General features: G+C 47.4%; 1 protein-coding gene across 1 annotated transcript in view; it reads left to right on the plus strand.

The window, feature by feature from the left end:
- The window catches only part of WDFY4 (WDFY family member 4), a gene marked incomplete at its 5' end in the record, with an annotated part of 260,170 nt that overhangs the window by 157,061 nt on the left and 80,633 nt on the right, over positions 1–22,476 (plus strand). Inside the window, 4 exons of the mRNA XM_082672941.1 lie at positions 1,451–1,657; positions 3,054–3,105; positions 5,801–5,964; positions 17,900–18,048. Coding sequence (XP_082529067.1) covers positions 1,451–1,657; positions 3,054–3,105; positions 5,801–5,964; positions 17,900–18,048 — 572 coding nt within the window. The remainder of the gene's footprint in view (positions 1–1,450; positions 1,658–3,053; positions 3,106–5,800; positions 5,965–17,899; positions 18,049–22,476) is intronic.

The following is a 22,476-nucleotide window of genomic DNA, read 5'->3' on the forward strand; positions in this document are numbered from 1 at the left end:
CAAAATTATCTTGTTTTGAAATAGAATTTGCTTTATTCACAATAATAATACTAACTGCTTAAGTTGGGTAAGGCACCGTATTAAACTCTGGAAAATATTGTCTCATTTGATCCTTACATAAACCCATGGTTTTATTATTGTGGTAATATTACTAACTGAATTTGACGGATGAGGATGTTAAGTCTCCTTCAGATTAAACTGCTAGTGAAAAGCAGAAACATTGTGACAGCCCAGGTTCATCTGACGCCAAAGACCAAGTACTTAGAACTATACCATCTGTCATGTTTTTGTGAGAATTTTCAAGTTCTGAGAACGATCTTCCCATTCAAAATGGATCTAAGTCTGCCAGTCTTTGAAGTAATACTGGCAGAAATCACGACTTAATGAAATGATACCAGGGCCCTAGGAAAGGAGTCAAGCACACAGGCTGAAGTGAAGGCTCTGGAATTAGACAGGCTGGGTTTCAGTCTTAGCTTGGTCACCTGTTGGTCCTTGGGGAAGTCACTTCTCCTCTCCTAGACTTGGTTCCTTCATGAGGATAATAGAAAGTACTTAACAAGTTCCAAGACTCACTTATGGTGTCATTGTGTAGAGGAAATGAGATAGAGCAGGTGAGAGGCTCAGCCTGGTACATGACAATGAGTTTCTTTTCTCTTTATGTTACTTTTGTGAGGTCTGTGCTTCTTGTCCTTAGCACTTTCACCTTTCGGTTTTCTGAAAAATTAAAATGTAGGGCACATACCATCAAATATTTGAATAGTTGGAAAAGTTCACCCTGCAGACAAAGTTGATTCTGCTGTCCAAACTGAATTGAAATGTTCCCTTGATAGATGATGTAGGAAACTTCAGTGTGGCATACAAAAGCAATTTAGGGGTGTCGATGTATTTTGTAAAAGGTTTGAGTTATACTCTAGCAGAAGGTATAACAGTCAAGTGCTGTGTATGCAAACTATGAGGATTCCATAGATATTAGGAAGGATAATTTTCATTAACATCAAAGGTTTTAGCTTCTTTGAACATTCTCACCACACTTCCAGCCCAGACACTGGAAGGAGGGCTTTCAGCATCATTTTGAAGCGTAGGGGCTGTGGTGAGGTTCTGTGTCCATTCTACCAAATAGCTGTCCAATCCTCTGATGAATAGCATGGGGACCTTTGGGACCTGTTACTTTCTGCACAGTGCCCAGCAGTCACGGGGCTCTGTGGGCCAAAGGGCAGAGGGTTTTTTTCTCCTCGAAGTTGAATTAAATGGTCTCAAAGCTGAAAAACTGATTTCTTCTCCTGGCCTGGTCCTAGCTCCAGAGAGTACACCCTGAAGGTGCTTGGAGCTGCCTATAGGGGTGATTTTCCTCAGGCAATTATGGGGGGCTTGGTCTGTTCACCCCAGGAGGTTTGGGGCCAGGCTGGTGAGGAGATGTGTCCAGAGGTGACGCTGTACTTCTGCTTCCCAGAGGCGGAGATGTGGCAAAATCAAGGCAGCCAACGACTGGGCCAGGATCCAGGAGCAGCTTTTCGGGGAGCTGGGCTTGTGGCGTCAGATGGCAGAAGCCACACCCAGCTCCCGGTGGGAGCTGGACTGGAGAGAAGGACCAGCTCGCATGAGGAAACGTATCAGACGCTTGTCTCCGCTGGAGGCCCTGAGTCGAGAAAGGCTCAAGGTAAGAATTAGATGCAACAAGACAGGATGCTTCCAGACAGGCAATGTATAGAGAGGTGTCTCCTTAGCGTTTCCATCTGATGTTGTTTCCATCGGGAGTGCTTTGGCATGGACAGGTAGGCGAGGTAATGCGTGCGGTTCACTGTAGGAGTGCTGTAATGCATTCTTGGTGCTGTTTAACAGAAGGAAAGAATCACTAACTCCCCAGGTGCATAGAAGGGATGCTCTAACTACAGCCTGAATGAATGAAAAAAATAAGTGAGTGAGTGGTTCACATATACACCACTGACCCAGTACCACGCTGACATCCATAAAAGTCCGTTAGAATGGTCCGGATGCCAGCATTTGAAAAGAGCCACGTGGTGGGCACTGTCTCTTGTACAAGTTATGTGTCATAGAGCAGTCATGGCCAGCCCTTCTATGGGCGTTACTGTGCAAGCAAATCCCGACTCAAGTCTTACAATGGAAATATCTTGAACTCAGCTATTTCTGCAAGCTTGAGCCAGTGACGCGCTTCGTCCAAATGACACTGAAGCTGCGTTGGATTCCCAGGCAACGGAATCTGGACAGTCCCCAGGCGTTTGCTGTAAGGAAGCTTGGACTCTCTGTCAAACTTACATTTTTGCCTTTTAAATGATGAAGAACCATCCTTGGCTTGGTAGTGGATACAGAAGAATCTGTTAATAGCATTTCATGTCCTCATTGAACAATTCTGCTTTAAGATATTCTGAAAAGCAGCCTTTCCACACCCTGGAACGCAAGACATTTCCTTCTGCGTTCATCCTGAGTTACAATGTTGGGCTTCTTCTCTAGTCTGTAACCTCAGAATCTTTTACCCACATTAAGTCCTTTATAAAACCTAATGAAAAAATTATATTTCATTTATTCAGTAGACGTTTTAGTTTTGAGTGTGTTGTCTGTAAACATCTGGTGATATATAGTATTTTTCCCTCAATACATTTCTTAGGAAATGGAGGCAGGAAAAATAAGCCTGCCCGTGGTGCTGATGTCAAGGCCGAAGGCTGGCTGTGGAACCTAGTCTCTGGTCTCTTGGGCTGTCCAGCCCCACCCCTGTCCCTGGTCCCCTCTCCAGGGTGGCCCATACCACAGACAGCCAGGATACTCTCTACTCCCATTTGACATAATCTTTGGTAATTACTGTAAATCCTACTTAATGGAAGATTGTGGGTTTTTTCCCCTTTGACTCAGGAACATTAACACTTGCATTTTATTGTGGTCCTTTCGGATTTGGCATTTTGCTTCCCTTGCCTTTGAGTCTTGAGTGATTTGAAGGAGCCATATGCATGTGTGTGTATGTGTTTGTGAACCTGTGGAAAGGGGGGTGGGGCCCATAGGTATCCAGGATTTAATTTCTCTTTTCTCTGGTTTTATTTCAGGAAAGTCAGGACAGAAATGGTGATATTTCTCAGTTAAATGCTGAAAACCAAGGTATTCAATTTATCTGTATTTTTATTTAACAGTTAAAGCAATTCTTGGTTTTATTTAACATCTCCTTAAAGATATGAAGTTAATATATTGTGGGAAGAAAATGCTGCAAGTCTAGAGTAGGGAGTGCAAGGCCTTTCATCACTCTGCTCTCCAGAATGAAGAGGGACCCATTCCGGACGTGAACGCTCCACTGGGGGAAGGAGTTTGCATTTAGGTTGCAACAGTAAGAATTTTTTTCAGGGAAACTATCCTGTCAATTTGCTATATGAGGGAAACCTTAAAAGTGCCCCCCCCACAAATACTAATACATGTTCAGTATGTGACCCAAAACACCTAGGAGGAAAGTAGGAAAATATTTTAGAGCAAAATTGGATGGGATAGATATTTAATACTTAACACTGAATTCTCTGATTGTGAAGATGACAGATATAATGGTCATTGTTATTTCTCCAATTTAAAAAAGCACTTTGAATCATTGTTGATGTTTATGCTTACCCTTTGTGTAATACTCATGGAGGAATTTGGTTGAGTTGATATGCTAAAAATCTAGTTTATTTTCAGAGGTCAGTTTGGCCCGAACGCATCAAATACATACCAAACACACACACAGACACATACACTATATTTCAGATTTTGTGTTTCTACCAAAGACTCTGCCTTTTGTTTCAGACACTCTCTGTCTGTGAGTTTCACTGTATCCTAGGCTGCAGCTTATATCATACCCTTAACCAAGTGACACCTTCCTAGAGCTGATCAGACTTGTCTCATTTAGTGCCTTAGCACCGGGTTTTGCGTGGAGCTTGCTGTCTTGTCAGTCTGCAGTAACAAAGCCCAGAAGTGAGGATCTTGATCCCAGGTTGATTTGGGGAGTCCCACTTGGGACTTGGGATGACAGTGTAACACTCATATTTTGGCTTCTCTTCTTTCCATCCCAAGCCCCATAACCCTAAGATCAGAAGGAGAATCTGCCTGCTCTCCCTCTCAAAATGGGTGGCTGCAGAGGGTACAGTGGTAGAAAGCAGGTGTTTGATTTTATGTGGCCTAGGGCCATGGGCTGCTAAGTCCCCTCGTCCCCTATATGCAGGGCCTCTGGTCACCTATGATCCCAGGCTCCTCCATGTTTCCAGCATGGACCCCCAACTCCCAGTAGGGAGCTCAGTCAAAGAAGAAAGGGCTGTGATCCTTCACCATGCCTTCCTGGGTGCCTGTATCTACACAGTGTTTTCTCTGCCTGAGGAAAAGCCTCTGATGGGTGTTGCTGTGAGCAGCAGGCACTTACATTCATCCAAGTGTGAGGTTCCCAGGTGGGGAGGAGGTCAAAGAGATGAGCATCTTGCCACAAAGAAGATGTCCAGTAGCACCCTGACCTTGCAGCCATGTGCTGCTCCACGCAGGTGGACACCCAGGACAGGGTGGAGGAGAAAACTCTAGAGATCCACACAGGTGTGTACTTAGCTGGCACCCAAAGGCACATGCACAGGAGCGCATCCTTTGGAAATAAGTCTAGATGGACACACAAATGATTGCAGCAGTGGATTTTGGTAGTGTAGAAACAGAAACTAGTTGTATCTCTAAAAAATAGGAGGTGAGTTGGGTGATTATGGAAGAGTCACACAGTAGATTATTACAGCCACTTAAGTTGCTTTCTAAGAACTTTTAATGGAATGGGAAAGTGCTCATGGTGTAATCTTGAGCCAAAAAGTTAGAAAAGAAAAACTATAAATTCAGTATAATTCTTACCATGTCAGAAATTACGTTATGTGTGTACATATACATGTATGTACAAAAAAGATGTCAGAATTAAACCACATTGTGGCCAGGGAGGACAGACAGACTAGAGATGAAAAGATCAGCCTCTGGACTCAGAGGGACTTGGTTCAGATTCGGCCTCTAGTTCTTAGTAGCCGTATGACCTTGAGCAAAATAATTAGCCTTTGTCAATTTCTTCATTTGCAAAGTGAGGATGGAATGGACTCTACAATCTAGGTAGGACTGGATGAAAAATGTCATTAAAATATCCAGCACAGAGAAGGTGCTCACTAAACAGGAGCTGTTGGTATTAGCACTCTCTCTGGGCGCACAGGTGATACTTGTTTTATTTCTCATTTTTAATTTCTCACAATTTCATGGGTTTTCCAAGTTTTTTACATTAAGAAGATAGTATTTCCATAATTAGGGAAAAAAACCCCACTCTTGAAAGAGTGAACAGGGGACCTCCCTGGCGGTCCAGAGGTTAAGACTCTGCACTTCCACTGCAGGGGGCGTGGGTTTGATCCCTGCTCAGGGAACTAAGATCCTGGCATGCCACCTGGTGTGGCCAAAAAAAAAAGAAAACAAAAAGTGAAGTTCAGAAAAAGCAAATCTTGTGGGACCCTCTGGGACCCTCTAGGAAATTGCTTTACTGATTAATGAAGGTGTTGAAACATCCCCCCGTGGTCACTGGAGAGCTGCAGAGCAGCCAGGCCCGGGTACATCTTCCTGAGTGAATCAACCTGCAGGTGTGTTCACCACATGATAGGGTCAGAGGGGTGTGTCCACTTTCAGAAACAGTGAGGGGTACGCTGGGATCCACGTCATTCACGGCTGCCCTGAAACCTTGCAGTTCCTCCCAGGGACTCGGGCCCAGGCTGTGCACTGTCCCTCGTGACTCCAGGTGGCTCCTGCACAAACCATACGTCCCTTTTTGCTGCTGCAGATGGAGTGACACCACAGGAAGCTGAGAGCGAGAGAGATGAGGCAGTAGACTGCACCCAGCTGACCTTCTTCCCCGCCTTACACGAAAGCCTGCACTCTGAAGATTTCTTGGAACTGTGTCGGGAGAGACAAGTCATTTTACAAGAGCTTCTTGATCATGAAAAGGTAACACAGCCCATCATGATTATTCTTTAAAGATTATCAGACATGAGAGAACTAAGCTTTCTGCACTCACATGGGAGGTGATATCTCCATTCACCATAAAAAAATCAATGAGCAAAAGCGATGGCATGCTCCTAAATTTGTGGGCCCAGAGCAAGGGTGCAAATGCCCACACATCTTGCATCAAAATGTTTAGAAAATATAAATCAAGCTAATAAACTGTTAAGTGAAATATGTTCTAATGCCCTATATTGACCTTTATAATAACCTGGGGGGCCAGTTTCAAATTTAGAATTCCTGACCTCCTTGTAGTTCAGCACCTTGGCCCCCCGCTCACAGCCTGACCACTTGAGGGATCCATCCCGTGCCTGAGTGAGGGGCCCTGGTGGATGTGTTTGGACACCTGACCCATATGTCCCAGCTGTCCCCACACTCCTCGCCTTGAAACCAGCTCCCCTTGGCCACCACTCAGGCCTAGAGGAAGCACACTTGAGGCACCTTCAGCCCTCAGAAGGGTGGACCTGGAGAGACAGTAGGCACAGCCAGGAGGCAGGCTGGACCAGTTAGCAGGGAAATCCATTGCTGCGGATGCCTGGAGCTGGACTGTGGGAGCCCAGGCTCTTGGTGTGCATGCATGTCCCCTGGGTATGACTGGAAGAGGGTCAGGGGGTCCCCCTGAAGTACAGGAACAGGGAAGGGCCCTCTTACACAAGTCTAAGAAAGTATGGAAGATGAAGCACGTGTCTTAAAGTAAAACGGACCTGAGCTAAAAACCCCAACTTGGCCACATATTAAATGGCCTGCTACCTAACCTTCGTGAGCCTCAGTTAGTTATTCTCATCTTTAATATGGAGTGCATGGCAACCATTTCACAAAATTCTCATAAGGCTTAAATGGGATAATGGAAGCAAAGTGACTAGCATAGCACCCAGCACACATGAGGTGGCTCATTAAAGACTAATTCTCTTCCCTTTCCAAAGGTTGAGTGGTTTAAGGGCTGGGTAGACTTCCATCTGTCTCTTCCATCAACTCTTCTGTATGGGATGTAAGTGAAGAAGATGCCCCAGCAAAACAGAGGAGCAGGCAGGGCGGGGCTGGCAAGACATGCAGGGGCTACCCAGAGATGAATGCATGAGAGCTGAGGGCTAGTCTGGCTGCAGGGTGGAGGAGAGTGGAGCTGAACTACGGGCCACTGAGTAAGCAGCCTGGGTATCCAGGAGCAAGTGACAAGCTCAGAGAGCTTGTGATGGGTGTGAGCAACGTGCAGAAACCGAAGCATGTCTTTCCAGGGGCAGATTCCTTGCAGAGACTCCTGGAGGGTGTCAAACTGGGATTTACTCCTTCCAGGGGTTGGGTAAAAGGGCTGACTTTGAAGTGCGTTGGCCAAATGGATGACTGCAGAACTTCTGCCGAGTGTTTAGCTGCTTTCAGATTTGGGTAGCAGTTAATCAAAACAATCCTGGGGGCTTCCCTGGTGGCGCAGTGGTTGAGGGTCCGACTGCCGATGCAGGGGACATGGGTTCGTGCCCCGGTCTGGGAAGATCCCACATGCCGTGGAGCGGCTGGGCCCGTGAGCTATGGCCGCTGAGCCTGCACATCCGGAGCCCGTGCTCCTCAACGGGAGAGGCCACATCAGTGAGAGGCCCGTGTACCGCAAAAAAAAAAAAAAACAATCCTGGAACAACAAGGTCTTTGTACATGCTGAACCCACAGCTTTCAGCCAGAGAGTACATTTGCAAGTCCCCATCACACCTCACCACCATGCCTTTGCTCATGCTGGTTTGTCTGTCTGTGGTGCTCTGCACGCTAGACTCCTAGCAGCTGATTCTCCAAAGCCCATCACGACTGGTCCCCAATCTGAAACCTGGAGAGCTGGTCTCTCCCTCATACCTGTCTCTACTGCCCACTGCATCTCCACCTGCCCTTGCTCCTGACATTCAGGCTAACCTTCACCACTTCACCTTCTGCCTCTCTCACTCTACTGATGCTCCTTCATGGAGGGACCCCCAGGCGCCTAACCTCGGGCATGCCTGGAGAGGCCTTTCAGTAAACACCGATGAATGAAGATTTATTATATTCATGTTCATTTTATTTTGATTATGGAAGTAGTGTAGTCTAATGTGTGAAAGTTTAAAAAATGGATATAAAACATAACATATGTAACATATATTTATATATGTGTGTATACATAGCCACAGTACCCAGCTGCTGAGTACTAACAGCTGATAACAGTTTGAACATATCATATATGTTCATATAGGTAAATGGATATTTAGTAAATGCCTAGTCAATTGAAAACAGCTAAGAGATCAATGCTTTCTTACTCTTAAAACGTTTCTTTGCCCTTAAAGGATAATGTAAAGCAGTGATTCTCAGCAGGGGGCAGCTTTACCCTGCCCCACCCCTGGGGACATTTGCCAATGTCTGGAGACATTTTTAGTTGTCATGACTTGGTGGGGAGGGGTTGCTGCTGGCATCTAGTGGGCAGAGGCCAGGGATGCTACTTCACATCCTACAATGCTCAGAAGAGCAGAAAATAATTGTTCAGTCCCAATCGCCTATAGTGTCAAGGTGAGAAATCCTGATACGATGGATGCATATTAAACAGATTAAAACCAAACCCCAGCCATCCCTTCCTACTTTCCTGATAGGGTAAAGAAATACCGGGTTAGATATTGTCTCCATGTTGGCTCTCTTCGTCATTTTGATAAGAAGAGAGCAATGGCAATGCTTTGGTTTTATTTGGTGTATTAATTTTATATCGCTGCCGTAACAAATTACCAAAACCTTGGTGACTTAAAGCAGCACACATTTATTAGCTCAAAAGTCTGAGCGCAACATGGCTCAGCTGGTCCTCTGCTTAGGGTCTCACAGGGCTGAAGCCGAGCTGTTGGCAGGGCTGCATCTCTTTCTGGAGGCTCTGGGGATGCAGCCATTTCCAAGCTCGTTCAGGTGTTGGCAGAATTCACTTCCATGCTTCCGTAGGACTGAGTTCCCGGGTCTTGGCTGGCTGTCAGCCAGGGGTCGTTCTCTGCTTCTAGAGGCCACCCACATCCCTTGCCTGTGGCTCTCTTCCTGCATCTTCAAGGCCAGCTGCAGCAGCCTCCTCACACTACAGAGCTCTCTGAGCTGCTTCTGCCTCATCGTCCCTCCCCCTCATCTCCCCTCTGCCTCCCTCTTCCATTGAATCTCTCCCACCAGTTCTTCTAGTGCCTTCTTCTGCTGCTAAGGTCTCATGGGAATTGGACCCACCAAATAATCCAGGATAATCTCCCTATTTTAAGGTCCACTGATTTGCAACCTTAATTTCATCTAGAATGAAAAATAATTTCAAGCCCTTCAAGCAGCACCTAGGTTAGTATATGATGGGATAACCAGGGATGAGGCTCTTGGGGGACATCTTTGTCCCCAAATACTGCCTGCCACATCTGGTATCACTGAGGGTCCACATGTCACCTAATCCATGCCCCGCCTTCCAAGAAGGGCTTCTGCAGATGGCCTGACTCCCATGTGCTTTTGCCAAGACCAGCCAGGTGGCTCCAGTCCTCCCTGGGCTGGGCTGAGGGCGAGGTCTGGAGTTTACCATCACAGCCAGAGCTAGTCCCAGCATGGCCTGTGCAGCAGGTTCTTGCCTTTGGTACTTGTCCTGGTCTCTGAGAGTCTTATTTTTGCTAACTGTCCCACCCAGCAACACTTCACTCCGGGGTCTTGCTGGGGAAGCCAGAGCCTGAAGCCCACAGGTGACTGACTTTCCCAGCCTCTGAGAGGCAGGTCAGGAGCAGAGAGCGGCTGTTCTCTCGTTTTCCCCTGCCTTGTACTTAAACGTCAGTCCTTCTGGATCTCCATGTCACACAGCAGGAAGCTGTCAGAATGCCACAGGTGGCTCACTGTGGTGGCAGGGACTCCAGGCTGTGCAGACAGGAGCACGTGAAACGCAGCAGGGTCTGAGGCAGGATCTTAGTGCTTGGTGTCCCCTTACCTGCCGGGAGGGGCCACACGAGGTTGGGGGGTGGGGCACAAAGGGACTGAGCAGGGCAAAGCAAGGCGATTCTTGACATTATCAAGACATTGGTTCTTTGCATGAGTTGTTTTGATCCATTTCGTTGGGTTGTGCTTGTTGCCTCTGACTTCACGGTAAACTGTGGGAGAGATTCTTTTCCAATTCAGCCTGAGTTCCTACAAGGTCACTGGAACCAGACACACCTGCTCCCTGAAGAAGCAGGTCTAGGAGACTGGCCAGGGTCACATGGGGACAGGCTCCCAGGAGGCTAGGTGGACAGAGGCTCTAGCCTGGTCCCAATCCCACCTCCACCACCTACACTGCGTGTCTTTGCCCCAAATCGGCGCAGAGGAGCTCTCAGTGGCTTGTATCTGCTATTATCACTGTGATTGTGGCTCTTTTAATGGTACCTTAGCATTTGTTCTTTCCAAGAAGGAGGGAGGAGTGGGGTATGAACCCTGGTACCTAAGCCATGGCCCTGAGGAAGTGGGAAAGGGCCTGTCAGTGCAAATGAGGAAACACTCCTGTTTAAACCCAGCCCCAGCCGGCTTCCAGGGCTTCCACAATGCACCTGGGAGCCTGTGAAGCCAGGAACTGTGGAGGTTGGGCAAGTGTTGAGCTTGGACAAAATGGGAGAATCCAGGTCTGAGTGGGTCTGTTTCCTGCTGAGATCGTGGAGGATGTGACAGAGGGTCAGAGTAGAGCCCACGAGAAACCTGACCAGCTGGGATGGGGCCCATCTAGGCCCATCTAGGGTTCTATGTCCACTACAAAATACAGCATTTTGTGGGAAAGAGGGAAGTTGCTGGGTTTGGGGCCTTGATTGATGTGTGGTGAGTCCCCTGAATTTAAAGCCTGAGGCAGAGAGGAGCATAGGGAAGCAGGCCTGGGAACTCAGGGATGTCCACGGGCTGGAAGAGTGGGCTGAGTCGGGTCTGGGCTGCAGAGCTCATTGTGGAGCGGGCCCTGTGACCTGGCCCCCTCCACTGCCCACACCTCTACTAGCCAGATCATTGCAGCCTCATGCCCACCCACTCACCACTCCCCTGCAACCAGAGGCCCCCTCCTGGGTGAGCCTGTGCTGATGTGTCCGTCCCCAGAGCACTCATAGCGACGGGCCGCCCACAGCACTCTGCTCACTCTGCTGCCAGCATCTTCCTTGTCACACGGCTCTGTAATTATTCTTGAGTCCTCCTGTGATGCCTTTAAAGGCAGGGACAGGCTGGAATTTATTCTTGTCTCTCCCTTCCCTGACTCGTAGTATCTGTGCTCTGGAAAGATCTGCTGAACTGGAGAACACAGCTGTATCAACGGACCGTCCATGGGGAGCCCCCCACTCTGGTGTGCCTTGTGGCAGTGTAGGGGCTCCAGGCGTGGGCAGCCTGCCCACCACAGTGACATGGGTCTGCTCTCGAGAACCTCGGGAACTGGCCTGAGGGGTGGCATGCCCTGGGCCTACCTCGTTCATTGGGGGAGCCCCTCTGGGAGCAGGTAAGGCATGGCGGAGCAGGCCTGGCTGCCTTGCAAATCCACCACCACCAAGGAAGAAGATGCCAACAGTTCATGCCCAGGAGGGCCGCTTGGCACAGGGCAAGTGCTCAGACTGGACGGAGAGCCTCGTTCTGCTCTTTATTTATCACTATTATTGGCAGAAGTGTCAATAGCTGGAGGTCTGGAGCACTTGCTTTGGGTGCTTTTCCTACATCTCATCGAGTCTCACCATGGGCCCTGTGAAGGAGGCTTTATCATTTTCATCTTAAAGATGGCAAAACCAGAGCCTAGAGAGGCTGCTAACTGGAATTGCTCGTATTTCATCTCAGCTCTGTCTTACTCCAAGTTCGTGGGGTTTTCTCTCTTTTTCCTAGCTCCTAGCCTACTATGTTGGGCAAGTTACATAAACTCTCCACCACCCTATTCTTCAGCAACCTTCCTGTGTTGGCCTTGGACATGTTGGCTCCAGGACCCCTCTGCTTCCTCTGCGAATGTTCCGGTTAATGCCGCCTCAGGCAGGCAGGCCTCCAGGTTCTTCACCATGCACGGCGTCTCCGCCAGGACGTAGCGTGACACGCACGTGCCAGCCTGCCTGCCTGCACGTGACTTAGCCCCAGCTCCTTAATCCTTGGTCATTCTACTTACTGTCAAGGACAGGAACTGGAAGTCGAGGAAGGGAGGATTGTTGCACTGACCCTAGAACCATGAACGTGTTTAAGCAGACATATAGAGGGTTTGACCGTGGCAGGGGTGTGTGTGTGTGTGTGTGTGTGTGTGTGTGCGCGCGCGCGAGTAGGTGGTTATTTTCTGCATTTCCCCAGACTAATATTTTCTGCTTGTGTTGAAACATTTTGAGGCAAGTATTGTTGTAAGCTGAGAATTCCCCTAATTAAGAAGTCTCCATAAGACCTTTTGGGTCTTGTGCTTTTTCTAAGTGAAAGCACACCCACAGCAGGGTGTACGTGGTGGGTGTGCGCCCAGGCTCAGAACGCCCGGAGCACCTGCCTTCAAGTGGCCATCACGTAAAGTGGGCAGGCAGCCCGTGGCGAGCCCTGGCTCCTCCTCCCCTGCCGTCTCAGAAGCGCTTGCTTTCATGGTCTTTGCCGATGCAGCCCAGGAGACTCTGGGGCACATCTCCTTCCAGACTTCTGGATGGCTTGTCCCCACAGAGGCCTCTGGGGGAAGCAGGCAGACCTGGAGCTCGGAATGGCAGCAGCTTAACTCATTTCTTTGCGAGAACATTGGAGCTCTGATCGCCTCTAGCGATACCTGGGATGGTAATTATTCTGTGCCACTTTTGCGTCATTGATTAATGATTCCCAGAACCATGAACACATTTCTCTGCAAACAGCTCCATTTGACATGAGGAGTGGTTTATTTAATGTATGTTAACTGTGGGCTTGTGTCAGCCACTGCGTGGTTGGGGACGGTCCCTTGTTCCCCCTCCACAGAGCTGCTCACAGAAGTGAAGTGAGTCTCCACTTAAAAAAATGTGCTTCCAGACCCAGTCCAGAGTTAGAACTCACATGGAAGTTGTTTTTACTGTTGCTGTTCTTTTTAATTACATGAAAAACTAAACATTTATTTTTTTTTTCATACAAACTCAATGTAAAATATTAGTTTGACCTTGTTAGAAATGAAACCAGCTTACAGGGAGATCATTTTGCTCTGAACAGCAGGGAGCGGCATCAGGCCCTTCCTAGGTATTTTGAGCTGACGTCATTTGTAGAAGGCAAAGAACTGTGTTAACCTCTGCACGTAGTAACTTCCCCCCTGGGTCAGTCGCCACGAGTAACTTTCTAGAATGCAGAGCTGCACATGTCATCCCTACTGAACACCTTCTGAGACTCTCTTTGGCATACTTTGTGCACAGGGCCACTCTGAGCTGGCCCTGTGCTTCCCTGGACTTGCTTCCCTTGCCCTTACATGAGTGGGCGAGTGTGTGCACACACACACACCTGCCTTTTTACTCTAATTATACGGAACGACTTATAATCTCTAAACATGTCCAACTGGCTCAAGACTTTGTACCTTGCCAAGCTTCTCCTCTGTTTTCATCATCTCAACACCCAACCTCAGCCTTGGGGTCACGTCCTTGGGACCCACTTCTCTGATGTCACCTGCCCCCCCCCTCCCCGGATGCTGTCTGGGCCAGGCACTCTCCTCTGTGCCCTGAGAATGCTTGTATCTCCCCCCAACCCCATGCTGTACCAGGACAGTTGGTATTCTTCTCTCTTTCCTGTTAGACCATGCGCACCACAAGATGTGTTTTCCCTCCCTTTATGTTTGTGTGGAGGCACAGGCCAAACATTCAATATGTATCTATTAAATGAAAGCATGAGCAGATGGATGAGTTATAGCGATGTGCCTGCATGTGATGGGACCTCTACTTTCAGAGCCTCGCTGGTGTCCACGGATCAGTTTCTAAGTATGGTTTTCAGATTGTCTGCATCAGAATCATCTGGGCTGCCTATTAAAATGCAAATTCCAGGGCCCATTCAGCACTTGCTGAATCAGAACAACTGGGAATGTAACCTGGGAAGATGAACTTTAACAAGCTGCCTGGGTGATTCTCATACATACTAACTTTTCAAATAAATGCTGAGATCCACAAGTCTGGGTTTTACGATATACGGAGCTGCCCTGGCTAGAAACATGCTTCAACTTCAGTCACTGAGTGCAGATTCTAAATGCAGCTAACGCTACACACTGCGCTTTGAACAGTTCAGGACTTGTGATCCTTTTCACATTATACTGGTGCAGTTTCAATCCTTTTCCGTTTGGTCTCCCCTGAGCCAGCAGAGAAAGGGTGGAGGCTTGCCTGTTGGCAGGCTTGCTGTGCAAGTGGCACACGCAGGCAGGCAGGGGGCATCCCTGCTCCTTGTCTCCACCTGAAAATACGAGCTGCCATCAGGAGATCCAAGTGTTATATTTCTTCTCAGATGTGCCAAACTGACATATAAAAATAATATCTCCTTATTGTTTTAATATACATTTCTTTGCTTACTAGTGTGACTGAATGCTCCATCTAAAAGTGATCAATAGAGAAAAAGTAGATGCCCGAATTCATAGGTAGCCAGCACAAATGGAATTGAAATAGTCTCTCTCCTTTTTGATACTTAACTTTTTCTCAGCAATCTGTACTGTTTTTTGAGATAAGAGAATACTTATTCCATACACCACTGTAACAGAATGTATTGATAACAAGGTCTAGGTGAGCAGACGTATGGAAGGGGAAGCGTGACACATGTGAGCACGGTTGAAGCTTTCTTTGCAGTAGATTTTTCGCACAAGTATAAGAGAATGTACACGTTAGCGCTCTTACTGGGTACTTCATATGAGCTCTGAATCTCACTTCTTCTACCTATAAAATTAGAGCATTGTACTCAACTGCAGACTAGTAATGCTGGAAAAAATCTTCAGGGAGCCTCCAGTTGGCCTCCCCTTTTGCACACTGAGGGCTGCCTCTAGGAGAATGTGCTGGCGTGGGCTTCCGTAGAATGTCCCAGCCAACTGTTGTCCCTCTAACTTGAGCTCTGGCAGTTTTGGATTTCCAGACAACCTGTTCCTTATCATACACAGAACCAGGTGTGGCCATGTACTTGGTTATTCACCCATCAGGAATGAAATATATCATCTAGCTGATCCTAAAAAATTCTACTTATCAAGCTGAAGTTCCAGTCTTTTTAAAGTGATAGAATCATGGCAGGAGGGAATTCCTAATCATGATTAAACTTGGGGGTGGAGCCCTCTCAGGACTAATTTAAATGGAAGAGCAGGGAATAGTTCACTTGGATTCATTTTCCAGTTTTTCGAATGCCACTCTTTCCTAGCAGAGTCCATTTTTAAGCTATAAACCCAGCTCTCACCAGACGTTTTTCTTGTGGTTTCGTGTATTCTGGTTGTTACTTATTTCTCCCCAAGGGAAAACATCAGGAGATCATGGAAACATGCTGCAGCCCCTGCTCTTGGCACAGGGTTTGGGTGAGGGGGCGGCATCGTGGGGAGGGGAGAGGTTTGGGAGGTACATAGGCCTGGACTGCGCTTGGGCCCCGCGTGTGAGCATGTGAATGTGAGGATGAAGCAGCCTTCATACAAAGGCGTAAGAAAAACGTTTCAATGGCTCGGCATAGGGGACATAAACACCCTGCAGCAGTGCTGCTGGGAGTGTAAGTGAGTGTTACCTTGCAGGAGGGCAGGCTGGCACTAGATCACAACTTAAAATGTCCACATCCTTGACCTGCAGTTCTGCTTCTAGGAATTCAACCTAAAGATTTACTCATGTGTCCCAAGTGACATGTGTATAAGGCTGGTCACTGTAGCATCACTTGTGATGTCAAAACATTTGAAAACCACCTGAGTCAATAGGGGGTCGGTCTAAAAAGTTGTGGTACATCCATGCAAGGGAACGGTCTGCACCGTTTAATAGAAGTGCGACAACTCTATAAGAAGTGATTTGGAAGGGTCTGCTAGATGGCCTATTCAGGGAGAAAACTAGATACAGACCAGCAACTATACGAATATGCGGTTTGTGTGAAAAAAGAATATGTACAAAACATGCTGTGTGTTCACCGAATCTCTTCAGTATAACATACCGCAGGAGAAGCAAAACTTTCCCTCTACCCTCTTAGAGTCTCCAGCTAGGCCTGAGAATTCAGTGGACAGAAGACAGATTGACAGGAGAAATGTGTACAGGTTTCATTTTTGCATGTACACGGGAGGCTTCACAGGAAAATGAAGACATCTAAGGCCCCCAGGATCTGAGCACACCTGCTTTGCAGCTTCACCAGCCACGCTGACCTCTCTTCTGCTCCCCAAACCTGCCCTTCCTGCCTCTAGGCTCTGAGCTGGATGTTCCCGTTCCCTGAAATTTCTTCTCCCAGCTTCTGCATGACTGCCCATTTCCATCCTTCAAGTCTCAGGGTCTGTCTAAAATAGTGTCCCCTCCAAGTTTCTCTCTGCCTTACTATCATCAACCTGTTTTTTTTCCTCTCCACACATATCACAGTCTGATAGTTTATTAGTTGATGTGTCTTCCCCCACTGGATTTTAAGTCCCACGGTTGTAGGGTTCTTGTTTATCTTGTTTGTTCCTGACTTTGACTAATCCTGTTCGATGCAGCGGTGTGAGAACTGGTATCCAGGGCTGCTTTCCAGACTTCACCACTGCAGTCCTATCATTGCTCCCAAAGGTGAGCACAGAGCTTAACTTCAGTCCCAGGCTCTGCCACTTACCCATCTTTGATGAGATTCTTATCTCTGGGACCCCTTTTTTTTCCATCTCTAAATTAGAGTAGTACAACTACCCTTGCCCAACTGTAAGGATTATACTGGTTAATATGTGTAAAATGTTTACAATGGTTATAAAAAAAAAAGTAGGTAGTAAAAAAAAAAAAGGTCCTCTTTTGGATAACTGGAATTAGCACAGAATTACCCTGAGAAAATGTTGGTCTTGGTCTTACTCTGGTCCATTTGGGCTCCCGACATCTAAAAATTCATGTATTCTCTCACTCGTTCCTTTGGAGATTTTTTCCATGTAAGGACCCACCTAGCCCTTACTTCATGCGGGACTCTGGGTCATAAGACACCCTCTCAGGTCAGGCTCCCCAGAAAGCCAACGTTGAGCCAGAGATGTGCGTGCAGCAAGTCCATTGGGAGCGCGGGTCACTGGACTGGGCGCAGCGAGAAGTGCAGACTCAGCAAGGCCTCGGCTGATCCCACGGGAGCTCAGAGTTGACCTGAGTGGAGGCAAAAGGTCTGGCCCTTCCTTCTCTGACCAGTTGTTGGGTACGGACGACCACTGGGATGAGGACATGACCTTTGGCCAGGTACTCTCTTTAGCTGAGGGATTCTGGAAAGCTGCCAACATCTTCAGCTGCTGAGAGAACGTGCTTGAGCCTGAAAGACGAGACCTGGGCGGAGCTCGTGCCACCTCTGCGCACACCTTGGACCAGCCTTGGCCTTGTAGACAGCAGTACCAGTCTTGCCTTGTGGTTCTAGGCAGACCCGGTTCCAGTCCTGGCTCAGCCAGTTTCCAGCTGGCCTCTGGACAAGCTCCTTCGCCTTTGTAACTGAGGGATGCCTTGGACCTTGAAAACTTTCCTCTTTGTTTACGGAGGAATGTTTTGCACAGTTGTAGAGGAGCTTAAAGTGAGAGGAAAAAAAGGGCCAACGTGCTCAACACAGCAATAAACACTCATCCACATGCCTCGGTGGGGCTGGGGTGGCCTTGGGTAGATGAAATAATGAAACAGGGTGTTGGGTATAGAAATGAAACTTAGACTGTGAAGAGCAGTGCAGCTCTGGGGCAGCGGCTCTGTCATTTACAGGGTGCTACTGTCACCTCCAAGGGCCTGGTGGGCGACCGGCCACTGCCCTCGTGCCCTCCAAAAGGAGATGGGCATGCTTCCTTTGCACGTGGCCTGACTCTGGCACTCTCTCCCTGCAGGTGACACAGAAGTACTCCCTGGTCATCGTGCAGGGTCACCTGGTCTGCGAAGGGCTCCTCCTCTTCGGCCAGCAGCACTTCTACATCTGCGAGAACTTCACACTCTCTCCCGTGGGTGATGTCTACTGCACCCGCCACTGCTTATCCAAGTGAGTGTCCCTCCCCTCCCAGCAGATTCTGCCCTGAGCCCCAAGCTGCCTTCTCAGCCACCCCCATGCCTATGCCTCCCACCTTGTTCTTTCTTTGGGCTCAGGTTTGGGCCTGAAACTGAGCCACGAGATAAAACAGAGGAACCTTAAGGCATAGGCATCATGATTGTGGTTCCCCAAAGCTAAAATCCGGAGCGGTTAACAATGCAGCAGCTCCTGGGGCTTTCCTGCTATGGAATGCACCACAGGACAAAGGGCATAGGTCCTTCGGTTGTTTGGGTAATAGAATCCAGTCCCATCAGCTTAGTCATTCAACAACTTCTTTGATTGTTCATCCTTATGCAAGACATCAGGCCCTGTCCCTTCATGCCCGCAAGGCACGTGAGCGCAGTCAGCAGCATAAACAGGTTCTTTTGGGAAGAGTTTGGAACACACTGTCATCAAGGGACAAAATACATGTTATTTGAGGACTCTTCGGGGTTCATGCTTGGAGAGATGGCATGGGGCTTGTGTGGTGAGGGACAGGTACTTGAGGAAGTAGGCTAAGATCTGGGTCTTGAAGGATGGGTGAGACTTGGGTAAAAATCTGAAGAGTCATTTTTACACCAACTAATACCAGAGGTCTTTGGCAGGAAATTCCGAGGTTCTTCCTTAGGATCCAGTGCAGTTGGTCTACTTGGGTTCATTCGGTTCTTGTTGATTAATTCTCTAGTGTTTATAAAGTACTGCCATTCAAAACCAAATTGATTGTGTTTGCACTTTTGCTAAAGGTTCAGTTCTCAAGTTGTATGTTTTCATCACTTTTGGAGAAATTTAGGTGTAGATTTCTTTTCTGGTTAGCTAAGGCTCAAGTAATGACGAAATGACCTCTTAGCCCAGTGGCTCTCAAACTAAACTACATCGAATCACCTGGAAGGCTTGTTAAAACAGACTTCTGGGACCCCTCATCAGCCCAGTTTCTAATGTGGTAGGTCTGAGTTAGGGCTGAAGATTTTTAACAAGTTCTCAGCTGATGTTGATGCTACTGGTCTGGGACTACACTTTAAGAACCACTCTTTAAGACTATTGACAGAGGAACCAGAGCCTTACCTGCCAATAACTAAGAATTTTAACTCCCAGGTGTCATATCATTTCCAGCCTATGTCAGGAAGCAAGAGTTTAAGGAGCACGGAAGGATAGATGTCAGCCCACCCTCCTTTGATTTAGGTTTGTTTTAAAGCTTGGCCTTTTTCTCTCTGCTAATTTCCATCTTTTATTCATACCAAACGTTCACCAATTGCAGTGAGTCTTCTGTTCTTTTCCAAGGCAGGAGCATAATTAATACTTGGCACACTCATCCCATCTTATTGCTCATGTTTTATTGATACTGATCAATATGGACAATGGGTCTGCTGACTCGCCTTTCTGAGAGCTGATGAAAGCTTTCTCCTCTACGTATATGCATGGCGTGCCCATGAAATGACTTGCATAAACCATTGCTTCACTCTCCACCTCTGGTTTAAATTGAGTTGGTGTTAGATAAGACCTTATTGATTAGGTAAATTGTGTTTATGAGGTGTATGTAATCATGATCAAATTGACTATATCTGCACTTTCAACAGAAGCCCAGTTGTCAGGTTGGACGTACTCAAGTCTGGAAATGTACTTTTCTAGAATGCAAATAGGAGAGTAGTGAGAATAAATTACCACCTTGGAATATCGTTTGGGAATTGCCATAGGTAATTTTAGTCACCGTACCTCAGAGAAGTGTTTGTTAACCAGACAATGCTTTCTCTCTGATTCCCTGTCTACTGCCCTAAGAAAATGCAGGCACTCGTGGAGTTGTGGTTCTCAGAGATGGGCCATTAGATCATGTCAGATCAATGGGGATTAAGTCTTATTTTGACCATGGAGACTAAGGAAGATACGTGAATAAGCCAGTTAAACATAAAGCTAAGTCACCTCCGAAACGTTTCTCTAGAAGACTGCCATCAGTTTGAGTACAGTTGAGCGTTAGACCTTGAAGGAGACTCCCCAGCGTGCCATGAAAATATCCCAGACAAAACTCAAGGGCACTGCCAGTCCTCCAGCAGGGACTGGCTTGTGTACTTTGGGACTTTCCTTAGAAAGTAAGACCCTTTCCAGAAGGTTATATTTTGCTTTCAGTGGGATCTCTTCTTGGCAAAATTGGGTGACTGTACTAACTGGGTTGGCCAAAAAGTTCGTTAGAGTTTTTCTATAACATCCTGTGGAAAGCCCGAACGAACTTTTTGGCCAACCCAATAGCTGTCTAGGGCTCCTGTAACAAAGTATCAAAAACCGGGTGGCTTTAAAAAAAAAAAATAATTTATCGTCTCACAGTCCTGGAGGCTAAAAGTGTCGGCAGGGTCATGCTCCCTCTACAGCTTTAGGGGAGGATCCTTCCTCGCCTCTTCTAGCTGCTAGTGTTTCCTGGCAATCCTTGGTGGTCCATAGCTTGTATATACATCACTCGGTCACATGGCCATCTTCTCCCCGTGTGTGTCTGTCTCTGTGTCCAAGTTTCCCCTTTATATGAGGAGACTAGTCATACTGGATTAGGGCCTATCTCAATGACCTCCCTTTATTACCTCTGTTATTTACCTATTTCTAAATAAAGTTAAATTCTGAGGTACTGGGGATTAGGAACTTCAACCTATATCTTTTAGGGGACACGATTCAACCCATAACAGTAACAGCCGAGCTCACAGTGCATAGCGTTTGGGAATCCAGACCATCCAGTTGGCTCCTTGTGACGGGGTGCTTTTAGTCAGATATCTCCTTCACATCAGTCAGCAGTTTTAAGGCATCATCTCTCTGTTTAATTCAACAAATACTTATTGAAAGTCTGTCTTGTACCAGCACGGTGGTAGACTCCACAGATACATAGATCAGTCAGATGTGGGCTGAGTCTGGTAAAGCGTTTGGGATCTAGCAAGTTATTTGGGTATAAATTCCAGGTATAAATTCCTGACAATTGGATACATACAAATGTGGGGCAAATCAAAGTATGTTTTAGTTTGAAAGCCACTTCTATTACCAAAGACCCAGTCAATCCATATCTTGCTTATCATTTAGTTTACTGTGATTTCCCTAGTTAAGAATATTAGAAGTTTTACTATGACCACCCTGGGCAATTTGCATATATCATTATAGGTGTCATGCAAGAGCTGTGAACAGCATCCTTTGAACTGTGGCCACAGCTCCATCTAAAGAAGAACATGGATCAGCGACTCCTTTCTACTCATTGACCTTGGGGCCCTGAACTCTGATTTAATGCACATGTAGAACGTAGTGTTGGCAAAGAGACGCAGTCCTAGCTGTGTGACTAATGCTTTGCACGATGGAACTCAATAATGTCATTCACAATTTAGTCTTCCTGAGAAACTGAGTCTGTCTAAGCACTCCTGTGTTATGGATTATTCAGTCCCTACAAGCAGGAGAAGAATGACCATCTTTCCTCCTAACAGCTCCTTCCTAAAAGCATCCTCCAGAGCATTCTTCCTCATGTCACCAGTGTTTCAGATCCTAGGTTGAGAATCAGTCTGCACAGAGTAAACTGGAAGGAGGGAGCTGGTGGGGGAAGCTCTGTAATTGCCAGCCAGCCTGTCTGCCTCAGGGGAGAAAAGGTGCGGCTGCATGAGCTTGGGTTTTAGATTCAGAGGACCTGGTCTGAATCCAGTTCCTTGTGACCTTGGAAAAGTCACCTCTTCTCTTTGGAATGTAGTTTCCTCATTTCTGATATGGGAATCCTAATAACACATGCTCAGTAAGGTTTCATCACGTGGATCAAATTAATCAAGGACAGGGAAGTATTGAGCAGGCTGTAGAGCATGACGGTGGTCAGTCCACTCAGCACACATGCCCAGAGCTCCAGGAAAGATGTGGAGGATGAGAACCATGGGCACAGGTCTGTGCCCCCATGAACTCACTCATAGTCAGCTGCGGAGAGAAACCAACCAAAGGTGCAGCTAAGGTACAGAGAATGTTTGCTGTGCTCCCACAAGAACGGGGCCACAGGACCACAGGCCACAGATCACATCATTGTCACTGTCACAAGTGCCTTTACCTGGAATGCTGTTTGGCCTAAGTCAGGGGTAGGAACCAGAATCACCTCCACGACCTCTCTGGGAGTCAGGGAAGTTTAGGGGAAGCTCAGCTTAGCCCCAGAGGGAAGCATTAATAATGGACAGAGGGCCTCAGCCAGCAGTAGATTTGAATGAAAACATCCAAGCAGCAGCATCCAGAACCATCCAGCCACATTTGTGTTTCAACAGTCCTACAGCAGTGTGGCCAGAACAGGGCCCCTGAGAGCGTGGTTCTGAGCAGGGGCAGGAGTCCGCAAGGATGCGGTCTGGCCATGTGGGTGCTGAAAAGCCGGCTCAGGCTGTGTCCCACGCAGGTAGCCTTCCCCTCTACCTGGCAGTAACC

Source organism: Grampus griseus (genome assembly GCF_964374135.1).
Source record: "Grampus griseus genome assembly, chromosome: 16".
Lineage (NCBI taxonomy): Eukaryota > Metazoa > Chordata > Mammalia > Artiodactyla > Delphinidae > Grampus > Grampus griseus.